Raw genomic sequence first — 24,899 nt, 5'->3', positions numbered from 1 at the left:
AAAGGAGATGGAATAAGATCACTGGTGGTTTCATTTTGTCCTTTTAGATGTGTATCAAACCCCAGCACAGCTCCATCACATTGTGTTACAAGGTGGGCAAAGGAACTTTTGTCAGTGCTCAGTCACAGCAATCACCTGCACACGGAGCACTTGGCACAGGAGCCTTCCCCAAGGTTTTACTGCATTTTTTCATTAGCACCAATAACAGCCTCTGCAGGGAGTAATTAGTAACACCCAGAGGGGAAAGGAAGTCTGCCAGAGGACATCATTATGTCTGAAAAACTAAAGATGCTGTGTAGGAAGGTCATGAATAAATTGTTTGAGTCCAGGGTGGAGGACAAGGCCGGTGCAAGTACAAAAGTTTCCCCCTGCTGCTGATCCACTGATGAAGAGCACAGTAATTTCCACTGAGCACCATTAAGGAAATTAGTTTGTTCTGACAGTTTTTGTTGCTGGATACCATATGTTTACCTTGAGGGAATGTTTGTGGAGAACCACTTTGGGTTAATTGTAAATGTCACAATTAAATAAGTAAATATAGAGGAGGGTATCTGTGATCTGCATCAGTGCACAGACACCATGTCCCAGCACTGATGTCCCACGTGCTGTGTGTACACAGAAATATACATTTGTAGGTGCTAAATCCACACTGATCAGCTTATCTGGACACACAGGCCTCAGGTACAAACAGCAGCAGCACTTGGCCTCCCTGATCTGTGGATCAGCACACACGGGAGCCTCTGCACCGTGCCCTTCTTTCCACTCAGTGCTCTGGGCACCGAGCGTGGAGCATCCCTGGGCTGGTGCCAGGGGCTGCACCTCTGATTCACCTGCCCAGCCTGGCGAGGAGGAGGCGAGGGAGGGATCAGATGAGGTGTTAGAAATCTCTGATTAGCTGGAGTCCCACTGCAGATTACCAAAGGTTCCAATATTTTGCCTTTCAGCGCTGTCAGTCGCCCCCAGTAACCTGTGGGAGTTGAGGAATTTCAGCACCTCGGCAGATTAAACCTCCAGAGCAAAGCTGTCACCCGGGTCTTTGTCATGCAAACTTGAGGCCAGGTTCAATAACATCCTGTTCCTCTTCTGCATTGCAGAAGCCTTGAAGATTGATTTTCTGTTTTGCCACTGAGTTCAGTGGAACCAGACTTCAGCCCTCCAAGGGAATTGTATTCCTGTAGATTGTAGCTACTTCTGAAATCCTTAATTTCACATCCTTAAATAGCAAACTTTGTGACAGACCAGGTGTGGGTGCAAACTTTGCTGGATGTTGTTGACCATTGCTGGGTTATTAACTCTCTTTATGGTCTGAGATACCCTTTTTTTTTTTTTTTCCTTTCAAAATGCATTTCACAGACTTGAAGTCCTAATCCAAAATGTACAGGAATAAATACAAATTTGTGCATTGATCACCAGAAAAGGATTTTTAAGGGAGTTGATCACTTCTTATAGCAGGAATGCATTTTTAAAAGAAACAAGAAATGTAACCTATTAGGGTAACATTAATCCAGGGAAAACAGTTTCTGAAGCAGCCAGAGCTTGTTAACACAGCCAACACCTGAGGCAGCATTGTGTCTTTAAGCTCTACTAATATTGAACAATCATAATTTTTGGTGGAGGAAAATCTTCCCCTCTCCCTGAACAGAAACAAGACAGATTATTGACTACCATCTAGAAAGATGGATGCTGTGGCCCTCGGAGTCTATTAATATTTGATGCTGATGGATGTGAGCTGGCAGCCTGAGTTATTAATGGAGTTTGGTTCCTTGGACCTCACCCTCAATCCATGGGGGAGAATTAACCATAACAAGAACTGGATGCCCAGAGCTCTCGGGGTGCTGGGAAGGGCTGTCAGTTCCAGCAAAAATGTGTTTCTGAAGTGTTTACAGGCATGGAAAGACATAGGTGGGGCTGCTGAGGTCATTGCCACCATCCATTCTGATTTCAAGGGGACTTTTAGGATCCCAGGAATTGTAGCTTCCCTCCTCTATCTTTGCCTTCTTGGTGTGCTCCCATCAGGTCTGGATTTCAAACAAGAAGAGGCTCAGTGGTGGTAATTTCTGAGCAGGGCTGAGGTGTGGGACACTCCATCCTTGGTGGCACTGAGGTGGCCTCTCCCAGGCTGGGCAGATGCAGAGCAGAGAGCAGGAATGTGCTGCTCCACACACAGCAGGGCATTTCCCACAGCTGGCCCTGACCCCACATTCCCTAAAGAGATTTTCCATTGTTTATGTTAAAGTCAGATTTGACCCCTGAAATTAGAAATAATCCAGTGGATAGACTTGGGGCTATATTTTATGAGCTGGCCCTTCTAAGTGAAAATATTGAAAATGAAGCACCTCTGAAAGTTTGTGATGTCCATATGGGTCATTCTGATTTGGAACGTAGAGATGGAAAATACCAAGTTATTTATAGCTCAATTTCCTAATATAGCTTTAACATTTCTAGGGGTATATGTTTGATTGAATTAGCTACTCCTTCCTAGCATGGGTACCACATCCAGGCATTGCACTATCCTCATTAACCTCCCAATCTTAATAGAAAAAAAAAAGAATAATCAACATAAGGAGCACAGCTGTTTATTAATTTTACTAAATAGGATAGAAATATAAAGTACCATATTGCAAGAGTGAAGATTCAATACACACGATTCAAATCAGTTTGTTAGAATATATAACTCATTAACAGCTGGATGCATACAGAGCAGCATTATCCACTTGGGCAGGTGGTGAGAGGGAGGTGGAATTTACATATCTTTAACAGTACCTGAATGCATTTCATTTCAGAGGTCATTCTCCCAAATCAAGTTCAAAATGTTAATAACAAGGTATGCATTTATAATTAATAAAATCTTAGAGCCAGTGCTATAGTTCAAGTGCATTTTCCTCTTATGTAATTAAGAAGTTAAGTGTATTTGGCAGTTGTCACTCAGAGAGCTCTGAAGGTCTCACTTGTCAAACCTGGGGATAGAAATCTCATTAAACCAGGTATTTTTTTTTCAGTTAAGGTTTGTTTGCAAAGTATGTGAGTGGATGGTGGACAGCCAGAATGCCCAGCTCTGTCAGTCCATAAAGCCAAGTACATTAAAGTAAATGCCAACACTCAAAGCTTGGAATAAACAGCCTGATGTTCACCTTGTGAAAATCACAGAATCTTTAAGGTTGGAAAAGGCCTCAAAGACCACCAAGTCCAACCATCAACCAGCACCACCACTGTGTTCACCACTAAACCATGTCCTCAAGTGACACATCCACATGTTTTTTTAAGATTTTGGGAAAGGTGATTCCACCACTTCCCTAGGCAGCCTGTTCCAATGCTGGACAGCTCTTCCTGTGAAGAAATTTTCCCTTATATCCCATCTAAACCTCCCTTGGTGCAACTTGAGGCCATTTCCTCACCTTATTGTCCTGTCACTTGTTACCTGAGAGAAGGGACTGACACCCAGTTCACTACAAACCTTTTTCAGGGAGTTGTGTCCCTTTTCTTCGGGATAATCCAAAGTGATTACAGAAAACCAGTGAATCCACTCCAGTTGTGCCTGGCCAGGGAGCACTGCCCCCAACACCAGCTGCTCTGTGGTCACAGAACATCAGCTGAGACACTGGAAATCCTCCTGCTACCTCCAGCCCTAGCCCAGATGGTGTTTTAGAGGTGTCAGGATGTGGGGATGTGGTTTTGGGGTGATTGATGGTTGGACTGGATGATCTTCAGTCTCTCCTAACCCTGATGATTCTGTGGTTCTGTGGTTGGTTAATGTGACTCCCCAAGGGGTATTTTAACTCCACATCACTCTGCTCCCCTTTCCTTTTCAAAGGAATTTTCTTTTCCTTCTGGATCACTAGTTCAAATCCAGATAAGGTCAGTTGTCATAGAAATTATTAGCAGTACCAGCAGTTCTGTGTAGTACATGAAATGAGTTGGGAGTTTCATTCACACAGGATAAGGGTTCCTAAGTGGCACTAATTGGCTGTCTAATTGTCACACACAGGAGAAAGGCAGAGGATTGATTAGGCGTGGAGACTGAATGCCCCTCTGCCAGCCCGGGTTCCTGGAGCTCATTCCATAGGCATGCTGGCAGGGTAATGAGGGGCAGCCTGCTTTGGATTTGCTGGCTGTCAAGGCAGCATCTTTTCCTGCCAGGCCTTTGCAGGGGCACTTGTTTTACTCCACCAAGGTCAAAGATAGCATCTTTTACAAACAGTGCCTTCACTCAAAAATCAGAGACTTGCAGGATTTACTTGTGAGCAGTAAATTTTAACTGTTTCCTTTCCTTCCCCCTGAAACAGTTTTTCTAAAAGGTCTAAAATAGGATGAGTCACACTGGTGTGAGGCAGAACTGCTCCAGCAAAGCAGATGGGGGTTTATGGTGCTCAGAAATCTGTTCATATTTCCTTGTGCTGTCTGGGTGTCTGCTGTGTGATATACGGGCTCCTGGAGGTACTTGTCACAGCATAGGGAAGCTGACATGGTGCACATTTCACTCCTGATAAATGGATCCTCCTATCAAACAGTGAAGCCTCTCAGCTGCAAAAATACATTTTGACCAATATCTTTTCCCCTGAGCTATGGCACAGGTCACACCGTGCAATGGAGTTACTTTTTAACTTGTAGTAGGTTCACTTTCCCTGGCATAGAACTAAATTATTTAAGTTTGACTCACTGAAGTAGTAAATTTAGGAGCTAATTTGCAATGTGAAAGTCAGGATTATACACAGAGGAAAAGGAAGCCAAAATACCTTGTATATGTTAATGTGTAGACCCAGCTATGGGAGTCAGTAAGTTTACTAAGGCTTAAACCTCAATTAGTGAGGTTAAACCACAATTGCTTTAAACCTTATTGTGCTCACATTTTAATTCCCTTGTTGTATCAGATGAACAGTATTAGTAAGAACTGTGTCTATCCTTTCAACCACACAAGCTGATCAGTGCATACAGCACACCAGAATGTAGTGTTGGAGCATTCTATATTTCTGTAAAATACAAGTATTTATTCTCCTTTCCCTCCCTTTGCCCACACCTAGAGCAGAAATAGGACAGAGCCCACATTTCTGTGTTCTGGTCTGTGCCTCCTGTCTCTGACATACACATCACTCCTGGTCTGCCTTCTTCCTAAAGTCACAATCTCATGCAAATTAATTGAAAACAAATGCAGGTACCAGCTACGCATCAAAAAGATCTGATGCACCTGCCATGTCGTTTTCCTCTCTGCCAACCTGTGGAAGATGAGCATGTACGAGATCCTTTTGGTTTTTAACAACCCTATTCTTAGAATATATTTTCCAAGAACCGCAGAGCAATCTCTGCACGGTTTCAGACTGTATATTTTGTGATTAGTGCTTCGTAAGTGATGTTTTGCTTAATGATCTAACATCTGCTCTAGGAGGTTTGTTTTTGTAACTTCCCCACCTCCTGCTGAATGAATGCCAGAAACTTGTCCCTTTCCTCCGAGTCAATCAAAGCACTAATTGCATCATAATCATGGGAAGCAGCGGTGACTGCTCAAGTGCTGAAGGCTCAGCAATCAACTCACAACACTCTGCTCACTGTTCATAGAGAGAAAGCTTCCCTGTGCCGAGCTGGGAATTTCCTGCATGCCAGATTTCTTCAGCTGACTCTGACTTTTCTGGGTTGCAGGGAGATGACTGCACCATTCCCTGCATGGCAGGGACCTACGGAACCAACTGCTCGTCGGTCTGTAACTGCAAGAACGATGGCACTTGTTCCCCTGTGGATGGGCTGTGCTACTGCAAAGAAGGTAAACAAAATTCACATTTAACAGCTCCCTGCCATCAGTACCTGTCCCCTTTGAAAGTGGCAAAGCTGTGCAGTCAGGAACTTCACTATTCTCTTGTCCTCCCAAGTATCCCAGCTCAACAGGGGCTGGACTGCAAGTCCAGTCTCTGCCCTGAACAGGGGCCAGACTTCTCTGCTCTGCTGCAGAAACATGTCACAGAACTGGGTGTGGGGGCAGAAACACTGCTCCTCTCCGAGGGGAAATGCAGAACAATCTTCTGTCTGCTGGGTTTTTAGGCCTTTGCTGCCCTGTCTCTCCCAGATTCCAAAGCCACTGGGCACAGGAGTGGACGGCGCTTCCTACCTGTGTTTCCTGTAGCCCCTGGCACTGGGCTGTGCCTGGCCTTGGTCATCCCCACCAGCCTTGACCTGACTCCTGCCTGCCCATCTCCACCTTGGGCTGGTCTCATTCCTGCTGCCCTGGGCTCCTGGCTCATCCCAGCTGCCAGCCCTGCTCTTGGGCACTGTGGGGTGAGCCCTGGCTCTCTGCCCTTGCTGCCATTCTTACCTGCCCTCCTCCTGTACCTTGGCAGGGTGACACCCCAGCCTTGTGCAAGTGTCCTCTGTCTCCTGAAATAGCGCAGGGTTGAGGATGTGGCTCTCATTTATTTGGGGAAATAAGAAGTCTTTCCTGCTCCAAAGTGACTGACATCTTTTCTTGCCACACATGTCCATAATTCCCTCCTGGACGTGGTGGTGAGCACATCCCATGGATCTAGTGACCACCTGAGAATCCTCCACTGCTTCATGGCACAGCAGCTCTTCTGTTCCCCCAAAATCCCAACATGAGCTATGCCTGTATGACATACATAAGCCCTAAAACAGAAGTGAGGCAAGTAACCATAAAATCTGGCATTTCAAACATGAATTAATGGGTCACTGTAGAACCCCATTTAATGAGGGTGTATAAACCATGAGTTACTGCTCAACTCCATGACACAGAGCTGCAGTGTAATGAAAGTCATTGTGCTCCTGGTAGTTAAGATTTGAGCCTTAATGGCTAGAAATGATGGCATTGGTCTTATTTTAGGTGTAATAGCTGCTTTATATTAAATAGCATTCTCAAAAAAAAAAAAAGGAGGAAAAAAAAGAGGTAAGAAACAGGCAGCATCACATGAAAAGTTCTTGCAATCCTGTAGGTCAGAAGGTCTCCAGCCTGACAGACAGGGACTGTCCCAGAAGTTCCCAGAAAGGCATCAGACACCTGAATCTGGTTACAGCCAAGGCTCTTATATCTCCATCTATGTGTAGAGATGCTGGGAGATGGAGCTGGGAGGTCACAATGAAAGAGTCAGTCTTTGACCCCAAGTTAGTCTTAATTTACACCAATAAACTGCTCCTAGAAACAAAGAGCTGCAGCTTGCCAGCTGCCTGGCCTGCTGTTTTCATGCAAACATCCCAGATGCTGTTTCTCTCCCATTTCCTTAGGGTGGCAAGGAGTGGATTGCTCTATTCCCTGTTCAAGTGGAAGCTGGGGTCTGAACTGTAACCAGACGTGTTCCTGCAGCAATGGAGCGTCCTGCAGGCCAGCTGATGGCTTCTGCCTCTGCTCCCCAGGATGGCAGGGGGAGTTCTGTGACCAGCCTTGTCCTGTGAGTGCAAATAACAATTTGGGGTGGTCTTCCACCCCCATAAATCACAGTCCCCATAGCTCTGCTGAAGAGAGAGCAGGGGAGGATCTCAATTTGTCTGTGATGTCTGAGGAAATCAAGTGTAAATAACAGATTGGAGTTCTAGCAGTCAACTGGATGTATTATACTTTGCATTGTATTTTATCAGAGCTATTGCTGTGTTATCTGCAGTTTCTTGAATGTCATTTTTTAAAGTGATTCCTCATTTGGTTCTGTATAGAAACATTAGGCACCGAGTTTCTGTCTTCTCTGTATGTTAATTTAAAAAATGCAACTCAGCATTAAGAGGGACGTGATAGATGATTTTGCACATTTCAGAACAAAAAGCTGATCACTGAGAGGCTTTTTTATTTCTATTCTTGAAGGATGGAACATATGGCCTTAATTGCAGTGAGCGTTGTGACTGCAACCACGCGGATGGCTGCGATCCTGTCACCGGGTACTGCTGCTGCCTTGCAGGCTGGACAGGTAAAACCAGCAATTCCCTTTGTAAACCTTGGGGCTTTGGTTCATTTTGGGGTTTGGGGGGTTATGTTGGTTTGCTTTGCTTTGCTATTGCATCAGTTATAGCCCTGGACTTGTGACTGCAAACTTCTAAATAATAGATTGAGACAAGATCAGCTGAACTTGCCCATATTTAAATCACTCGTGATGTGACAATAATTGGCATTCATTAAATTTGTATTCAGATGAGTTGAAGATGGTTCCAAACCTGCAGCCAGATGTTAGCTTTCTCTAAAAGCATCCTCAGGAGGGATGCAGATCATCCACAATCCTGCAGGGTTTTTCTCCTTGAACTGCCCTTTCCACAGGGGTGCAGTTGTGGGATGGTGAATCCCAGGACCATCATACCTGGGATGCAGTCAGGCCATTTCTGATGAGTCATTACAGCTGCTCCAACATACAAAACTCTGAATTTTCCCATTTTCCAAGGGTTCTGGTCACAGGGTAGTTGCAGAGAGCAGATTAATGCTGGTTTGACAGAGCTGTTGTGATTGCACAGCAACAGAGGGGAATATTCAGTGAAGTTGGAGAATCCAGGCTGGAGTTCTCTGTACAATTAGACCTGCACTTGACTCCACACTGATGTTCTCTTTCCAGCTTTTGACAGCAGTAGGGGGCAAGTTATTGACCCAACCATTTCACACTTTGCTGCCTAAAATGCTGGTTAATCTCTCTCTGCTCTCTGTTGAGGCCCTGGGTGGAAATAAAGTCATGTTCCATATACTGCAGAACCACCAGTGGCACTGACAGTCAAAATGCATTTATATTAACAGCAAGTCACTTGGAAAATTTAATTGTTTTTCAAACAAGTACAAGTTGGAAGGATGCATGGAGCAAGGCAGGCTGATCAGGCAGCCAACATTTGGAATAGTGTCACCTTTCCCATTGATTTATGCCTTAAACCAACACGTCTTCTGTTTCTGATGGAGAGGACATCCCACAGCAGCCCAGCTCCCAGGAGCATGAAGCAAAAGCAATGAAATTATGCCTAAAATATACAATGGAAATAATCTTTAAATAATTAAATAAAATGTAAAAATATTAGGTTCTACGTATTGTGTACAGCAAAGCTACTTTTCTGAGATACTGAGCATGTAACCCTGAAAAGGACACTTTTCTCCAAAGAAAATCCATTTTATAATCTCACTTGCATCCCCTCCTTCATTCTCTTGCCTGCCTCACTGGCTAGGCAGCATTTATCTTTCTCTGAACCTCCTTGCCATCAATATATCCATCTATCAGGCTTTAAAACTCTAACTCTACTGTTCATTATTGATGATCAGCAGAGAAAAAGCTGGTAGATTTTCCTGTAGTCACTGTGAGCTTCTTCAAGGGAAAAAAATGGCTTTTAAAAGTAGAGTAATTTGAGGAGAGATATTTATATACACCTACTCTAAAAGTTTATTACACATCTTCTGGATGTAGCATTCCAGAGGAAACTGCAGGGACTGACCTTTGCAGACAATGCAGACTGAAGGTGTGGCTTTTTCTCAAAGGCCTTTGCAGCAAATACTTTGTGCTTACTGCCTTGCACATCTGTAAATGGACATCAAATGGAGATACTAATTAATTAAAGGTAAGAATAATTTCTGATGTCCTTCTTTTCATTTCTATATTGAGCAAGGTAAGTGTATATTCACTTGGAGGGGGTTTGCTGCAGCCTAAGCACTTTATCCCTCAGTGTGCTCCTGCAGTTCTGGAATTCTTCTTTTCAGGATCATATTTCAGGGAGGAAAATACTATATCCATATTTGAGACCAGGTTGGAGTTGAAATGGTGACAGAGCTCTGTAAGGTGGAGATGCTGATAGACAGAACCAACACGTGTTTTGTCAATTCTGTTCCAATGTTTTTTCCACTTGGCTTGGCACCAGACACAAGGATAAATTCTGCTCCTACCAGTTTGAAAGTATGTCATTTAAGAAACTCTTCAGCTAGATAATTATATTTTCATATTAAGGAGTATGGCATCAGTGAAAGATTAATCTTATCCGCAGCTGTTGTGAACTGCGCCATGATGTGTATTGCGGTGCATTTTATTAATATGAGGTGATAAATAATTCAGGCTGAAATTTTTGCTTTCTGATTTTGGTACTAATTAGGCATGGCCTGAAAAATATCAGAAAAGTTCAGGATCACGGAACTTCTGAAGGTTCTCCTGCCCACTCACACCAAACAGAGAATTCACGTGGCTTTCTGATCCTAATAGCCACAAAACTTCATCTGAAACAGCATATTCTGTATGTTCATCCCAAACGTGGCACTCCCTCTTGATGTCTGTGTTTTATGTAAAGATCAAGGGGAAGATTGAACCCATTTTCTTTAAAGTGGTTTCAAGATGTTACTGATATAAACCTTCAGGGACTGATAGATGGTAGGAGCATTGGGGAGGCCTGGCAAAAGAAGGAAAAAGTCATGTCCAGAGTAGCATACAGTGTAAGGTAATAGCACTCTACCATCCTTTTATTATGTCATGACTGCCACCCAAGACTATTATTCAGGACAATGACCTTCTGTGGATACCAGCTGGGGGAAGGTAATTTCCAGGAGCTGAGAGTCCCTGGCAGATGGGAAGATGATGAAGAGATCCCCACGTCTCGAGCAGGAGATCACAAAGCTGTGCAAACCAGCTGGGTGCATAAATAAGCACAGAGGCAGCAAGCTGCTCTGAGCCGTGCACATCCCCTCCCTGTCAGCTCCGTGGGGAATTGCACCTGTGCAGCCAGAGGCAGGGCTGGATCAGCTCTGGGGATGCTTGTACCTGGTGTCACTGCTGCCAGTCCCCCAGCCTAGTGGCACGTGGTGCCACCCATGGCTTTGGAGATAGCTCAGCAAGAACAGAAGCCCAAAGCTACACTGGCAAAATGCTCTCATGTGGTAAAAACAAAGTGGAACTTGTTGAAATGTTGGCCAAAATCAGATCTGTGACCTGCTGATGCCATGCAGAGCTGAATTTCCCTCCACAGGAAGGAAATGTGGGATGCAGTGAAACTGAGGGCTCAGCCTTGCACTGGATGGAGTTCTCCAGGTTGGACATGTATACAAATAGCACCCTGGAACTCCAAACAAGAGGTGCTCATATCTACTGCTGCGTTAAAAAAGAAAAGTCTTGCTGTCAGTCTTGATTACTCAGGTGGTTTTTTAAGGATTAATAAGGCTCTCTTTCTCCACCTTTGCTGTGCATTTTAGGTACAGACCCTTCTGTGCTTGCAGCTCTGTGTGTGTACACAGGCACCTTAGAGCTCCCATCACACCAGACAGTTATGGAAGAGGTGTTACTTTATGTACACTCAGGTTGAAATGAAAATGCTCAGAGCTAATTACATTTGGTTAATTAGGGGTCCTGCACACACTGAATCCACAGAGGGAATGGAAACACAGAAATGCTGCATGGTAGAGCAGCTCCTGGAAGTCCTTTGCAAGCAAACAGGTCCTGGAGAAGCAGGATGAGTCTCATCTGTCCCAGGTGCAACCTCCTCTCCTGCATGCTCAAGTGACAAGGTTATACATTTCAGTTAGGCTCCTCTTAATTACTGTAATCTGAAAGTGGACAGGAAAGGACCAGCTGCCCTGGTGGCCTTGCTGGGTGAGCAGGATGACAGTGCTGCTGTGCCAGATGCAATGCTGAGGCTCTGGAGATGACAGCTCCAGCTGCATTGCCTGTGGGATCCAGGATGAACTTCAAACCCCCTCAGCATGGTCCCACCTCAGGCAGCTGCTGGCAGCAGGTTTTGTACCAGAAATGGCTTCCTCACAGATTCCAGCTGGCTGAAACTGTGTAGCCTTTAGCTGCTTCCCTCAGTAATCCCTCAATAATTAAATCAGAGCTGCTGGACTGTTCTCTAATTTCTGGAGGTGCTTGACCAGAGCCAGGTAAGACTCCCTGGGAAGACAGACCCAGGTATTGGCTATCCTGCTCCCAAGACCTGAGTCCATCCATTTTCCCACTCCCAGACTGATCCCAGAAGCAGAGCCACAGGCCTGGCTGCTCCTCTGCTGAGCTCTGCTCCTCCCTGAGATGAGCCAATTGCTCCAGGTTAATTGTGGCAGTGTGTGTTTTGTTACCCTTTCAGCTCTTACATTGGGTTTAAATGGGGAGTGATCTGCAGGGGGATAGATTCCACTCCTCTAAATGCTAAGGTCAGTTAAAATCCTGTTTATCTGAATTCCTTTAATCTGAAATGCTGTCTTATCTGCATCTTGCTCTGCCTTTTTTCTTGTGTGGTGCTCTGGTTTTGCAGAGCTGCTGTGGCGATGGTATCTCAGCTCCCCACTGAGCTGGGGTACCCAGAGGCTTCTCTCAGTATCCAAAGCCAAAGTTTATTCACTATATTTTAACATCCCAAAGATGTGTGGGAAAAATTAGCCTGGTGCTGTAGATATGAGATGGAAAACATAAAAGTGTGCATCCCGTAGTTAATCATAAAAGAAGCCCATATAGATTTTCCTTAATTAATCAGGATGGCAAACACAGGTATGCAAATGATGCATGCTGCTGAGGAACAAACATCTTATTACCTTGGTGCTTTACACCTTCAGGCTTCGTTCCTCATGAGAGCAGCCTCCCTCTTTGCTGTTGCACAGGAGATCAAAATACACATTTCACTGTCCTTTACACCCTCAGTCACTTTGCCACCTTGCCAGAACACAGCCTCTGATGGCCTCCGCTCGTGTCCAGCTCCAGCACAGGGGCTCTGGGAGTCTGGAGCTGCAGGGTTCCCACCTGTGGGGTTGAGGGAGGGATGGGGGCAGGAGGTGCTGCTGGGCACAGACCAGGGCAGCTCCAAGGGATGAGGCTGCAGGGCTGGCAACATTTGCAGGCTGGCAGTGACATCTGCACTGTCACTCAAACACAGAAACATGTTTCTTGCCTCCTGTGGACACATTAATTCAGGAAAACTGATAAGCCTGTTACTCAAGGGAAAGCCTTTTTGAATTTTAAAGGAGCAGTGACCACTTTGACGGGGAGCTCTAAGGTATTTTTAACTTCACTTTCTCTGAGCTCTTTGCAAGGAGGTGAAAAATCCTTGAGGGGAAAAAAACCACCCTTTCCATAAAATGTATTTTGTTTGTACTAATATGACTTTTCTTTCATTGCAGCTGTGTCCAATTTATAATCTTAGGGCCAGATCCTGTCCTCAGCTGTACTGGGTTGAAGCCTAAATAATTCTCTTGTCATTAGTAGATCAACCTCACCTATGTGATGATAAAACTGGGAACTGGTTTTCTGTGCCTATTTAAAACCAGAAAAAAACTAGGACTTGTTTCATGCCCCCTGCAGCTTTTTAGCTAAAGATCCAGAGTGGTTTAGAATTCACAATGTCATGGGTTGACTTTTTTTTCCCATCAGATTGTTTCGTACCATTGGTTTGTAAGACAGAGCCTAAAATACCAGAATGGAGCAATAGTAAGTTCCTATTAAACATGCATTTTCTAGATGTCTAGTCCCATTATCTACACCATATTTTGCATTTATCACTTCTGGCAGTCTTATCCCAGATTTTTAAATTAATAATTTATTTCTGTGATTATTCTGTATCCTTACATTACCTTTAAATGGACAGGAAAACTAAAAATTTCTAGAGTCAGTCTAAAATGGTGCATTTTAGCCTCTCTCCTGGCCTCTGCCTTTCCAGTGTGAAAATCTTTTCCGTATGAAAGGTGTGCTTACTCTCTGGATTCAACAAGTGCCCTTTAGTCTATGAATGTAAGATAAGCTTATTAGAAATTAGCTTTAATTTTTCATTGACTTAATTTCAAGTGAGTTGATAAGATTTTAATGTCAGGCTGTGCTTAAAAATTCTCTCTTTGACAGGAACCTTTAAGGATGGTTCCTGCTGATATAGGGCTAATTTTCAAAAATATGAATTCTGAAGCTATATCAAAGATTTCATTGATGTCCCGACATTAATTATGTCTGTTCCTTCCTTGGCAGGTATCTGGGGGGCTCCTAATTTTCATCTGAGTGAGGTTTAGTTGTGTTTGTCCTGTGACAGATTTTGTATATATTTCACCTTTGGTGAAATCAGTTGGATTTTTGCCATTCCTTCAGTAGGAGTTGGATCAGACCCTCATGCTATAATTAGCAGCTGCAGTAAGGCTACTGCTAAACTTCAGCGTGTATGCAAATCATTGCAGTAATAATCTTATATACACAGAAGATACACAAGTTTGTTTAGCTTCGTATTTATTTTTGGGTTTAATTTTGCTTAATAAAGGACAGCTTTTAAATTTCTGAGAGAAGATAGAGCTTGGATGGCATCCTGGGTGATGCTAATTTAATGGGCTTGAAAAACAGGAGACTTGACGTTAGAGGTACCCAACCCTTTTCCATTTGAATGTGGAGACATTCTATATATAAGCCTGGCTGTGTGTACAATAGTCACCTATAAATAAATGTGGGCGAGAAGTGGGGAAAAATTATTTGTGCACATTTCAGCAGACTAAATCCTGGCTGTTGGCATGCTGGGTGTGAAAGGAGGAGAGGAAAGAGTGCTCAGCAAACAGCCTGCAAGCTACAATGAGGTGTGTATATATATATATTTATATATTTATATATTTATATAGTGGAGAGAGACTATTTACAAGAGCAGGTAGTGACAGGTCAGGGAGGAGTGACTTCACACTTCCAGAGAGTAGGGTTAGATTGGATGGTAGAAAAAGTAGAAATATTCTTGATGCTTCCTTCCCTGTGAGGGTGAGGCCCTGGCACAGGTGCCCAGGGAAGCTGTGGCTACCCCTGGATCCCTGGCAGTGCCCAAGGCCAGGCTGGACAGGGCTTGGAGCAGCCTGGGACAGTGGAAGGTGTCCCTGCCCATGGCAGGGCTGGGAATGGGATGATCTTTGATGTCCCTTCCAGCCCAAACCATCCAGGATTCAATGATACATTATGTCATCAATGGAAGAGTTTGCAGTGAAAAATGTTGTAACCATCTTCCTTCCCCTCCCACACCAAGGGGAAAGGGTGGAATTTCAACATCATTGACCACAAAAGGCTTTGGTTATGCCCCAGCTCTTGCTCAGCTGTTCTTCACTCATGGTTTAGTTCAGGAGCTTGAACATTTCCAGCAGGAAAACAATCCAGCTTTTCCCAGTCACCAGTTGCTCCTGTTTGCCTGCTGATGATCTGCTCAGATCTCCCCCAGCTTTCTCTTCCCTCCTGGCCTGAAACTGTTCCCAGCATTTGAGAACTAGGAAAGCTCTGAAGATGAAGCAGGGCTGTGTAAGGCTTGACTCCATTTTCTGCTGGTCTGCCCTGCCTGCTCAGGGTAACTCTTCCCCTGCAAGAGTGCACCCTGGAGAACACCCTGGAGCAAAGGGAACCAGATCATCCTTTACTTTAGCAAACATTTTGACTTACCTAATATCTTGTGAGGTAGGTCTCTTGCCTCAAAAGCTTTTATTGCACAAATTCCCTGGGTTGGGTGATTCATACCGGGAGATTTCTCCAGATAATTAAAAATAGGGGTAGGATTAGAGCTCCACAGAGGTGCATTAGGCTCTAAGTGTATTACTTGCAGAAATACACTTACATTAATGGGTGCCTAAATCGCCCCTGCACAGATGAGAGAAGGGACAATGTAGAATTTTTCACTGGCTTCAGGGAAGGGCTTATTCTTCATTATTTAGGACCAGATCATGGAGCTTTCATTTAGACTGATGGGCTGTTACATTCAGGAGTTGCCCCTCTGAATCCACTGGTGAAGGATGCTCAGTAAGAGAAGGAAGGGCTCCATGGCACCAATTTGGAAAAAAAAATCAGTGAAAAAAAAGCATTTGAGAACACCACAGAAGTTCACAGATAATGTGAGTGTGGCTGCTGTTCTCTGCTGAGTAGTTTCACTATATAAAAACAAAAATAGCTTATTTGCAGACTAGATGAGCAGCCATCAATTCTTAATGTTTCCATTTAATTTTATGAGAGATCCCTTTATGTTTTCTTCTATCTGCTGCCCTCCCCACACTGATTTTCTCATTCTTCAGCATTCTTAAATGCTGAGCTGTCAGGAATTGTGCTGTGGTGCTTCTGACTGGCTCTGAGTCAAACACTTCAGGGTTTGCCTCAGGTAGGAATAAATACAAAGATGCAAAAACTGATAGAAAAGCATCAAGAATTCTTTGTGAACTCTTGTCTGTGCTCTGTGATGGCCCCTCTGAGCAGCTGATCCACAGCTTGGACAGTTCTTCCTTGTGCTCTTAGTGAATTGTCTTTTACCTTTTAGGGACTGAAGCAGCAGAAGTGTGTCTGCTTAGGAAAGCACATGGAGCTAACCTCAAATACAATTTAAATAGAATTTACAGGGACAACAGAAGTGTAACAGCAATGAGAGTATCAGGGAAAGACAAGAGAATGAGGTTAAAGAAAACATGAATGTGTGATGATAGAAGCAATTATCAGAAATAAATGTACACATCAGGAGGCCAAGGCAGGATTCAGGGTGACCTGGGTGGCCTCTGGCTCTGCCCCTGGCATGGCCACCTGGGCTGGGTGGGGGTGCTGCCAATGGGATCCTTGCAGGTGGGACAGAGACCAGAGGGAGGGTGCCCACCAGAGAGCAGCCCACTCCAGAGGTCACACCCTCTGAGACGTTCCCAGACCTGTTCCCAGTACCTTCAACTCCCAGCTGGCCCCTGCCCATGCCCTCCCACCCCAGGCAGCCTTGCAGCATCAGCTGGAGGGTGTGTGCTGGGCTGGGTACCCTGTCAGCAGGTACCAAGCAGCACTGGGGATCCATCCTGCCAGAGACACGAGCCACCAGCATTCCACATCAAAGCCAAGCGTGACTCACCAAACCTCAGGCCTCCACAGCATTGCCTGCATAAATCCAGTGCCTATTTTTGCATAAAAAGCAGCTCTTTCCAAAGCTATTCAAATGCCAGAAATAAGAGATTATTATGACTTCATGTCATGTTGAAAGACAGGTGGAGGAGAGCACAATGTTTGTGTTGGATTCAAATGTCTGCTGAAATCATTCCTGTCATTCCTAATTGATGTTGCATCTGTCTTTAGATTGGGACTATTGAAGGAAAAAAAAAAAAAAAGCTGAAGATTTTATTCAGAGAAATAATTACAGCTATATGCTGGTAGATGTAAAATTAAAGTACGTGGGGGGGAGGGAACTACATCCTATAATTTATCAAATTCCTACATCCCTGAGAAATAATTAGATGCTGGGCAGTGTGCAGGCACTGCTGCAGAGGCTACTGTCAGGGGGATAGCAGTGGTCAAAACCAGGCCACTGGTTCTCATTTATTCCATCCATTTTTGCTCTTTTATTGTGTTTGGAGTATTAGTTTCCAACTATCCAGAGACACAGCAGAGAAACAATGGCAGCTTTATTAAGAGCCAGAGACGTAATCCCCAAGCACGAGTGCAGTTGCAGAAACTGGAGAGGGAAAAAAGGGAGTTCTGCTTATGTCTGGCTTTCAGGAGTTTTACCCTCCAAAGTCCTTCAGCATGATGTAGTTATGGGCAGCACTAAATCTGCATTACTTTGACAAACTTTCTTGAAGCCACTGAAGATGATTAACAGAAGCAGCCTGTGAAGGAGCTCTTCAATAGATGCCTCACATCCCAGTTGTGTGGCTTGAGGGGCTTTTTCCTCTTCTTTTTCTTGCTCCTTTTCCTGATGCTTGTGTGGATGTTGGATTAATCCCTCACAGTTGATTTGTACATTTGAGTACAAGGACTGGCTTCATCTGGGCAAACTTGAAACTGCTCCATGTAAGACAGACACAGCTTCCATCAACAGCTTCCCACAGCCAAAGGGCAGGGTTAGATGGGATATTGGGAAGGAATTCTTCTCTGGCACAGGGTGCCCAGAGAAGCTGGGGCTGCCCCTGCATCCCTGGAAGTGTTCAAGGCCAAGCTGGACAGGGCTTGGAGCAGCCTGGGGTAGGGGGTGTGACAAGATGAGCTTTCTGACCCAAACCATTCTAAGATTCTGGGATTCTCTTCCTCCTCTACCTCTCGCCCTGCTGCTTTCCTTTGTCAGGATTGCAGCTCCGCTTTGGAAGATCCCTGCCCAACCAAATGGCTTCACCTTTGGGAAGTCTGGGCTGAGCTACCCCAGATATTCTCCATGTCCCAGCCAGCAGCTGCTTGGACCCTTGGAAGGAAATTGTCCAGGAGGGGGAGGAGTTTGGAGCAGCTGTCCTGTGTGGTTGTCCCTTGGAACAGTACAGTTGTGACTGCTCTGGTGGGCTGAGTTGCGCCCAGTTTGTGTTTTCCACTGTAATTCAGGCCCTCAGGGCTGCTTTTCCTCCCCACCAAGTGTGCAAAGGAGGTTGGTTTTGGGAAAAGGGAATGAAGCCACTCCTGGGACTGTCAGCTAAATGCCATGTACAGAGCAGTCCAAAGGGAATCCCACTGGAAAGCAGCCAGTGCTTGCAGAAATCCAATAGCCCAAATCCCTGCTGGGCCATGGAGGGTTTGTGGCTGCTGTTTCACAGACTGAATTAAAGCCACAGTGGGCTCTGCTCTTACCTGGGCTCTGCCTTACTGCAAAAGTACAGATCTTTTGCCCATGTCCAGTAGATTACAATTTTAGGAGTTTTGTGGATTTCATTTACAATTCACCCCCAGAACATTGTTTAAAAAGGTCTTGGAAGTGTAATTTTATACCAGTGTCTGCAATTGTGAACCGCAGCCTCGGGCTGGCAGATAATTCCCTGGTATCCAGGCAATAGAGTTTATGTATAGAACTGCTTCCTGCAGCTTCAAGGACTTCTGATAGTTGTCTTTCCAATTTCTACACCATGCATGTGAAACCAGGACTTTGTTCATAATTAGGAATCCGTGGTTGTAACATGAGGTAGTACAGAGGTGTGTCAACTTCAGCACTTTTTGTAGTTCTGGAAATTGAAAACTAATTGCTTATCAGAAATGTTCATCAGCAAGTTCCTAAATAAATATTAAAGTTTTACATTACAGAATCTTGCTGCTTCACTGACTCTGACTGTAAAGTAGCTGGGAGGGATAGACTCCCCCTTCACACGCTGTCAGGTTGGGGAATTGTAAAATTAAGGTGCTTTCTCCAGCACAATTCCATAAGACTTGCATGTCCAGATGCAATTTTAACTTCTCATTTATATTTGCAATTCAATGCATGTAGGAGCCTTCAAAAATGAAGTCTTCCATGAGAATTAACTTGGAGTAATAAAAAGTAATAAAACCTGATTGCGGCACCATCTCGGTTGTCTTCTGGAAATGTGCAAATAAATAAGGGCTGTAATGGGTGCCAGTGGCTTCTGGAAAGTTTCCTTTTCCCCCTTTCCCTTTTGCTACAACAATCAGCTCCACAATGACTCATTGCCTTCGTTAGGAGAGGGAAGACATCCCTCATTACTCATTACCAAAGGAAGGGCTTTGCTGCTGCAGGAACAGCCCTGGCATTCAAATTCAGGTACCCTGCACAAGAAAAGAGTCAGTGTCATTCTTCCCCAAACTTCGTCAAAAGAGACGAGAAATAATGCTGCTTAATTGTCCCCATTTATAAATAGACCATCCACAATGACAGAGTTGTAATTTTAATGCTGCAATCGGGAGGAAAAATGCACATTTTTCTGTGTTTGTGTCTGAATTTCAGTTCAGGGAGCTCACACTGAGACTCAAGGCTCGAGGTTATAAATGATCATACACATGTATTTATAAATACAAAACACATTTATTTATTTGTTCATTTTTTTACAATTTATTTTCTGACTTTTTAATTACATTAAAAATTAAATTACATTTAAAAAATTACATTTTTATTACATTGTGTGTGCATTAAAAGGCATAAATGCACACATAAAGCACTTGTTTAAGTAATCCAAGGATATATTTGATTTCAAAGGAAGCAGGGAAGACTTTAAAATAATTTCTTAAAATAATGTTTTTTCTTGATTTTACTAATACAAATGTTCCTTGTCTCTTTTCACAGTCCTTTTTTCAGATTTATTTACTAGGATATGAAGGAATTGAGCTTGTATTAAGTTTTTACTGTATTTTAATGTGGTTTTTATTAAGCTGTACAGAATGGTCCATGCTTCTTTATAAATAAAGCTAAGATCATGTATTACTAGAAATCACATTTCAAACTGTGCTTTTGCCAGACTTGGTTAAGATTTTCTAGGAAGGGACATTATAATTGTATGATTAATCTTCAGAAAAGGGAAATTTTGGCTCTGCAGTATTTCTTACTGTGTTAACTTCAGAGATTTATAAAACCAACTTGAAACTGCACTGTAAGTGTATTTATAATGACTTTCAGCTGATTTAATAATGCTCAGAGTTTGGTGGCCGTACAGATCACAGCTCCCCAAATGCAGTGCATTACCTCCAGCATCCAGATGAAGTTATCAGAGGTGGAGGAAATTATTTGGATTGTGTTTCTGCAGAGAGCTGCACTAATCCAACCCCTGGGCTGCTTTGATCCCATTGTGCAGTGGAACATGTGCATGGGTGATAAAGAACATCTCAGGCTGGGGATGGAGAAGAACATCTCAGGCTGGGGATGGAGAAGAACATCTCAGGCTGGGGATGGAGAAGAACATCTCAAGTCAGGGATAATAAAGAACATCTCAGTTTGGGGGCTGGTAAAGAACATCTTAGGTCAGGGATGATAAAGAACATCTCAGGCTGGGGATGGAAGCCCAGCTGGGGTGTGTGGGTAGCCCCTGATCTCAGGGCCAGGCTCCCACTGGGGTCATGTTCTAAGAAAAATTTCCAAGCCAGTCTCTGATCCATTTCTGCTGTTTTTAGATGCTCCTGCCAGTGCCACTCCCTGCAGCTGGCACTGCTTAGTGTCCCTCTTAGTTCATGATTCTGCAAACCCATCCAAGGAGCCCTTGATCATGCAAATAGCCCTGCTAATTGCAGGTATTGGTACTGCCTTATTCCAGTGGAGTGAGAGCCTCTCAGACACCGTGTGCAGGATCAGCTCCTGCTGATCACATTGATATGTGACAATCACATTTATATGTGACAAGCCATGGCACAGGGTTGTTTTTAAAAGTCACCAGTTTAAACAAAGCCAGTTGAAACCATGCCAGAAGCCTTGTGTTAAGTTTCCTGGCTGTGTGCTCCTTTCAGTGTTTCCAAGCTTTGCTCTTCATAATAGTAAATATCAAACAAGCACCCTGGGAAGCACTGGGAGCTGGATTGGCAGGTCTCAGTCTCCATTTAACATGCAAATGCTCAGCCTGTGCATCCAGCATATGGCCGCTTGCTGGATCAGAACTCAGTTCACACAGAACTGGGGAGTTCTGGGTAGATGTGGGGTATGTGCACAAAACACCAGAGCACAAGAGTTTAAGCCAGGAAGGGAACAGAACACAAAATAGAGTTTAATTTACTTGTGCTCAGGAATCCAAATACCGAACATGTTTTCGCAAAATCCTGATTTTTCTTTTTATGGTCGTCCAATTCACAACAGGTAAGTAATCAGGCTTCAATCAACTGCCTATTTCCAGACCAGTTATTTGAGCTATTTTGTGACTTTAAAGCAATTCCTGACCTTCATCTCTTGGATGACATGCAGAGTTTCTTTAACTGTGCTGAGGACTGAACAGGCGCCCACCAACACTAACAGAATCCACCTCTCTGGCATTTTCTTAATTTTCACTTTATTAAGCAGATCAAAGAGGAGCTGTTTCCTTCCCAGACTCCCTCGCTGGCTCTGAGGGACTGTGAGGCATCAGTCCAGCCAAGTATTTCTTTGATCAATGAGCAGAGTAAGAGTTGTTGGAAGCCTAACGTGTGGCTTTGTGTCCTTAGGCATCCACTGTGACAACATCTGCACCCAGGGCCGCTGGGGACCCAACTGCTCCATCTCCTGCAGCTGTGAGAATGGGGGATCCTGCTCCCCTGAGGATGGAACCTGTGACTGTGCACCAGGATACAGAGGGCCCTTGTGCCAGAGAAGTAAGATTTTCCATAGCTGGCAGAAGCAAGGCAGGTAGAAATGTCCTTTACGACACCTGACAGACAAATCCACAGTTTGTGAGCTGCTTTAGCTCATGACTTCCTGAGGGCAAAAGAGCCTGGAAAATGCTCCTTCATCAAGAACTCTCCTGCACTGAGCTGTGCCTTGTGTTTCTTTTTCTGATCTGCACCTGGAGGTCACAGGTGACCTGGAAGAAGGAGCAGCACCCTTACAAACCAAAGCTGGCAGGACACAGGTTTGCAGTGAAGTCAGACCTGTTAAACAGTCAGCCACCACCCATCATATAATGACAAGTGGATGAGTGTTGGCATCAAAAAAACAAGGCAATGTTTTCTTGTATGCCAGAAAAAGAAACACAGCAGCCCAAAATAGCTCCTGTTTGATGCTCTGCTGCTACACATTAAAATGTACCAAGCAGATAAAAATCCTCTCATTTGCTTTATCTGGGAAGCTGCATTTGCCCCACAGGGACCCTAATTCACTGATCCAAGCTACACCAACCATCATCCCATGTAAAGAAGAAGTGGATTTGTCTTTATTGTTCAGCATTTCTTCTTCTTCCTCTTGCTGTGAGACATTCTGCATGCCCAGTCCATATATCCCCTTTGATTTCACCAGTTACACTTGACACTAGAACACACTCATCTCTAAAAATAATTTGTGGCTGACAGTTTTTATTTAAAGCCATTATAACAATGACCTCTAGCACTGCTGTAGTTAATGGCCTATAAGCATTTCCATTATAAACCCCAATTTCCAGGTGCTTCAGCATATCTGTGTAGCTGTAAAACCTCTCTCCAAGGCTAAAATGTGGAGCTCAGAGCTTCAGGGTGAGGAAGAAAATGTTTTACAAATTTGAGACCTGAAGAGTGCAAAACTTCCAGAAGTTAATGGTTTCTGACCTTTCTGAGATGAAAAAAACCCAGCTTAGTTCTATCAGCTGTTGGCACGCAGGCTACATGAGCAAACCTTGTGCCCAGTTTGCAAGCCCAGGAATCAGGCTGCTCCCTGAGGATGCTTGCTAAGGATCTAATGGGGAGAACTTTTCCTCCCAACTGGGGTGACAGCAGAAGGGTCCTGTGGATGCTTCTGCTCTTGCCTCTGTGAGTATTTGGCCTGGGAATCCAGCTTGCTTCCAGCTCTTTTCTGGGATCCAGGCTCAAGAATACCTGGTAAACAGGAGACCTTGCTAAGCTTGTTCTCAAAATCATCCGTATTTTTCTCTTAGAAATTCATTTAGAGACAGGATTTAGGCTGTTTTATTACAAGGCAGAGCTGAGGATGATACTGAAGATGATACTCAGCCAACTTGTTCTGTCTGTGTAATCAGGATTACATGAGACACTGGGATGGTTTAGTGCTCTTAAGCCTGCAGAAATGTCTCCAGGAATGATCCAGGTTGTTTTATAGCTACTGCATCATCAACCAACCTGTCAGCTAAACTCCAGCTGGAAATGTGCAGTGGGGTAAGAGCCTGACACTCTCTGAGAACATACAGTCCAAGAGAAAATTCTCATTTGCTGGAAAAATAGAACAGACATGATTTAGTAACCACTGAGCCAGAACTATAGAACAGAGAATCACAGGAGTAAAAATAAAAACATATAAAGTTATTTTTACTGTCACTTACTGCAATTTAACATTTCTTTGTGTTATCTATTGCAGTGAATGTTTGGACAGTGGATGCTTTTTCACTCTACATGCTCTTAGAAGCAAAAATCTGCTTTTAGAAGAGATACTGAACCATAATCCTGATTCTATACCAGATGTACAAATTCTATAATAATTTCAGTCCAGGTTTTAGGCAAAAATAAGCAGACAATTCATTACAAGTTTACTCAGCTATCTGATGTGATTATTGATTCAAATCAGGTGATTTTATATGGGGTTACATAGTTACCATTATTGGCTCCTCCCATGAAATGTATAAAATGACCGCCCCAGCTGAGCACAGGCATTGCACTGGATAGGTTTGGAAATCAGCTTTGGCATAGTAATTTTGACATAAAATCTTGTTTCCTAATACACCTTCTCTGATTTCTTGACTCAATGTCCATTGCTTTCTGAGTTTCTGTTGTCTGTACGTGTATGCCAGTGTTTCTTTTTCCCATCTATCCTAAAATCTTGGGAATGTGTGTTCTCAACCATATCTGCTGTGAGGTCTCAGACATCTTAAACTCCTGTTTTTCAAAGAGTCCAGGTTAGAGAGACTCAAATGAGTGTCCTGAGAGAGAGGCTGCTGAGAACTCTGCTGTGGTGTTAAATAGCCAAGGACTTCCATGAGGAAGGAAGGTGGGAATGTTTGAACACGGGAGCAGTTTTACCCAGAGCTGGACTTTATTAGACATGGAACAATCCAACAGGCCTCATTATTTCAGCTGTCCACAAAATTGTGCTTGATAAATTAAGAAATATTGGTTTGGGATTAAGACAGACAGAGAAACCTCGAGCTCTGAGTGATGAGAAAACGTTGGGAAACCCGTGACAGCTTGGTTTGTTGTGTTTTCAGTTTGCCCCCCCGGGTTTTACGGACACCACTGCAGCCAGCCGTGTCCCCAGTGCGTGCACAGCAACGGTCCCTGCCACCACGTGTCCGGCCACTGCGACTGCCTGCCGGGCTTCTCCGGCCCCCTCTGCAACCAAGGTACGCCTCCCTTCCTAACAGCTGCGCTCTGCAGCCACTCCCGTCCCATGCTCCCTGCCTTTTTCACTTGTTTCACCAGTTTAGATCCCAAGAAAATCTTTCCTTCAGAGGGAAAATGCAAACAGGCACTCAGTCACCCTCTTGGAAATACGATGTGCTCCTGGTTTCATAAATAAACCAGCTCTGCTACACTGGATTGAAATGACTGTGGAATGAGACACCTGCTGTAAATACATCAGCATCCAATGGCTTCATTCTTCTTGCTGCCTCACCTGAATGTTGATAGCACCTTCCTGTGATCTTTGCAGCAGGAGAGGGAGGCGCTGGTTAAGGTAAAGGCCAGCTCAGGTGAACAATCCCAAACACCCAGTTGTGCACAAAACCTCATTGACACTGTGCAGGA

The 24,899-nt window shown here is 44.1% G+C and overlaps 1 protein-coding gene across 6 annotated transcripts in view; it reads left to right on the top strand.

The window, feature by feature from the left end:
* The window catches only part of MEGF11 (multiple EGF like domains 11), a 254,203-nt gene that overhangs the window by 193,887 nt on the left and 35,417 nt on the right, over window positions 1-24,899 (top strand). For all 6 annotated transcript variants that reach the window (XM_038146753.1, XM_038146755.1, XM_038146754.1 and 3 more), the window contains exons 12-16: window positions 5,632-5,752; window positions 7,219-7,382; window positions 7,787-7,889; window positions 21,684-21,830; window positions 24,362-24,496. In XM_038146753.1, coding sequence (XP_038002681.1) covers window positions 5,632-5,752; window positions 7,219-7,382; window positions 7,787-7,889; window positions 21,684-21,830; window positions 24,362-24,496 — 670 coding nt within the window. The remainder of the gene's footprint in view (window positions 1-5,631; window positions 5,753-7,218; window positions 7,383-7,786; window positions 7,890-21,683; window positions 21,831-24,361; window positions 24,497-24,899) is intronic.

Source organism: Motacilla alba, chromosome 10 (genome assembly GCF_015832195.1).
Source record: "Motacilla alba alba isolate MOTALB_02 chromosome 10, Motacilla_alba_V1.0_pri, whole genome shotgun sequence".
In the NCBI taxonomy this organism is placed as follows: domain Eukaryota; kingdom Metazoa; phylum Chordata; class Aves; order Passeriformes; family Motacillidae; genus Motacilla; species Motacilla alba.
The sequence above is the reverse complement of the archived record's forward strand: the minus strand, read 5'-3'. Positions and strand labels throughout refer to the sequence as shown.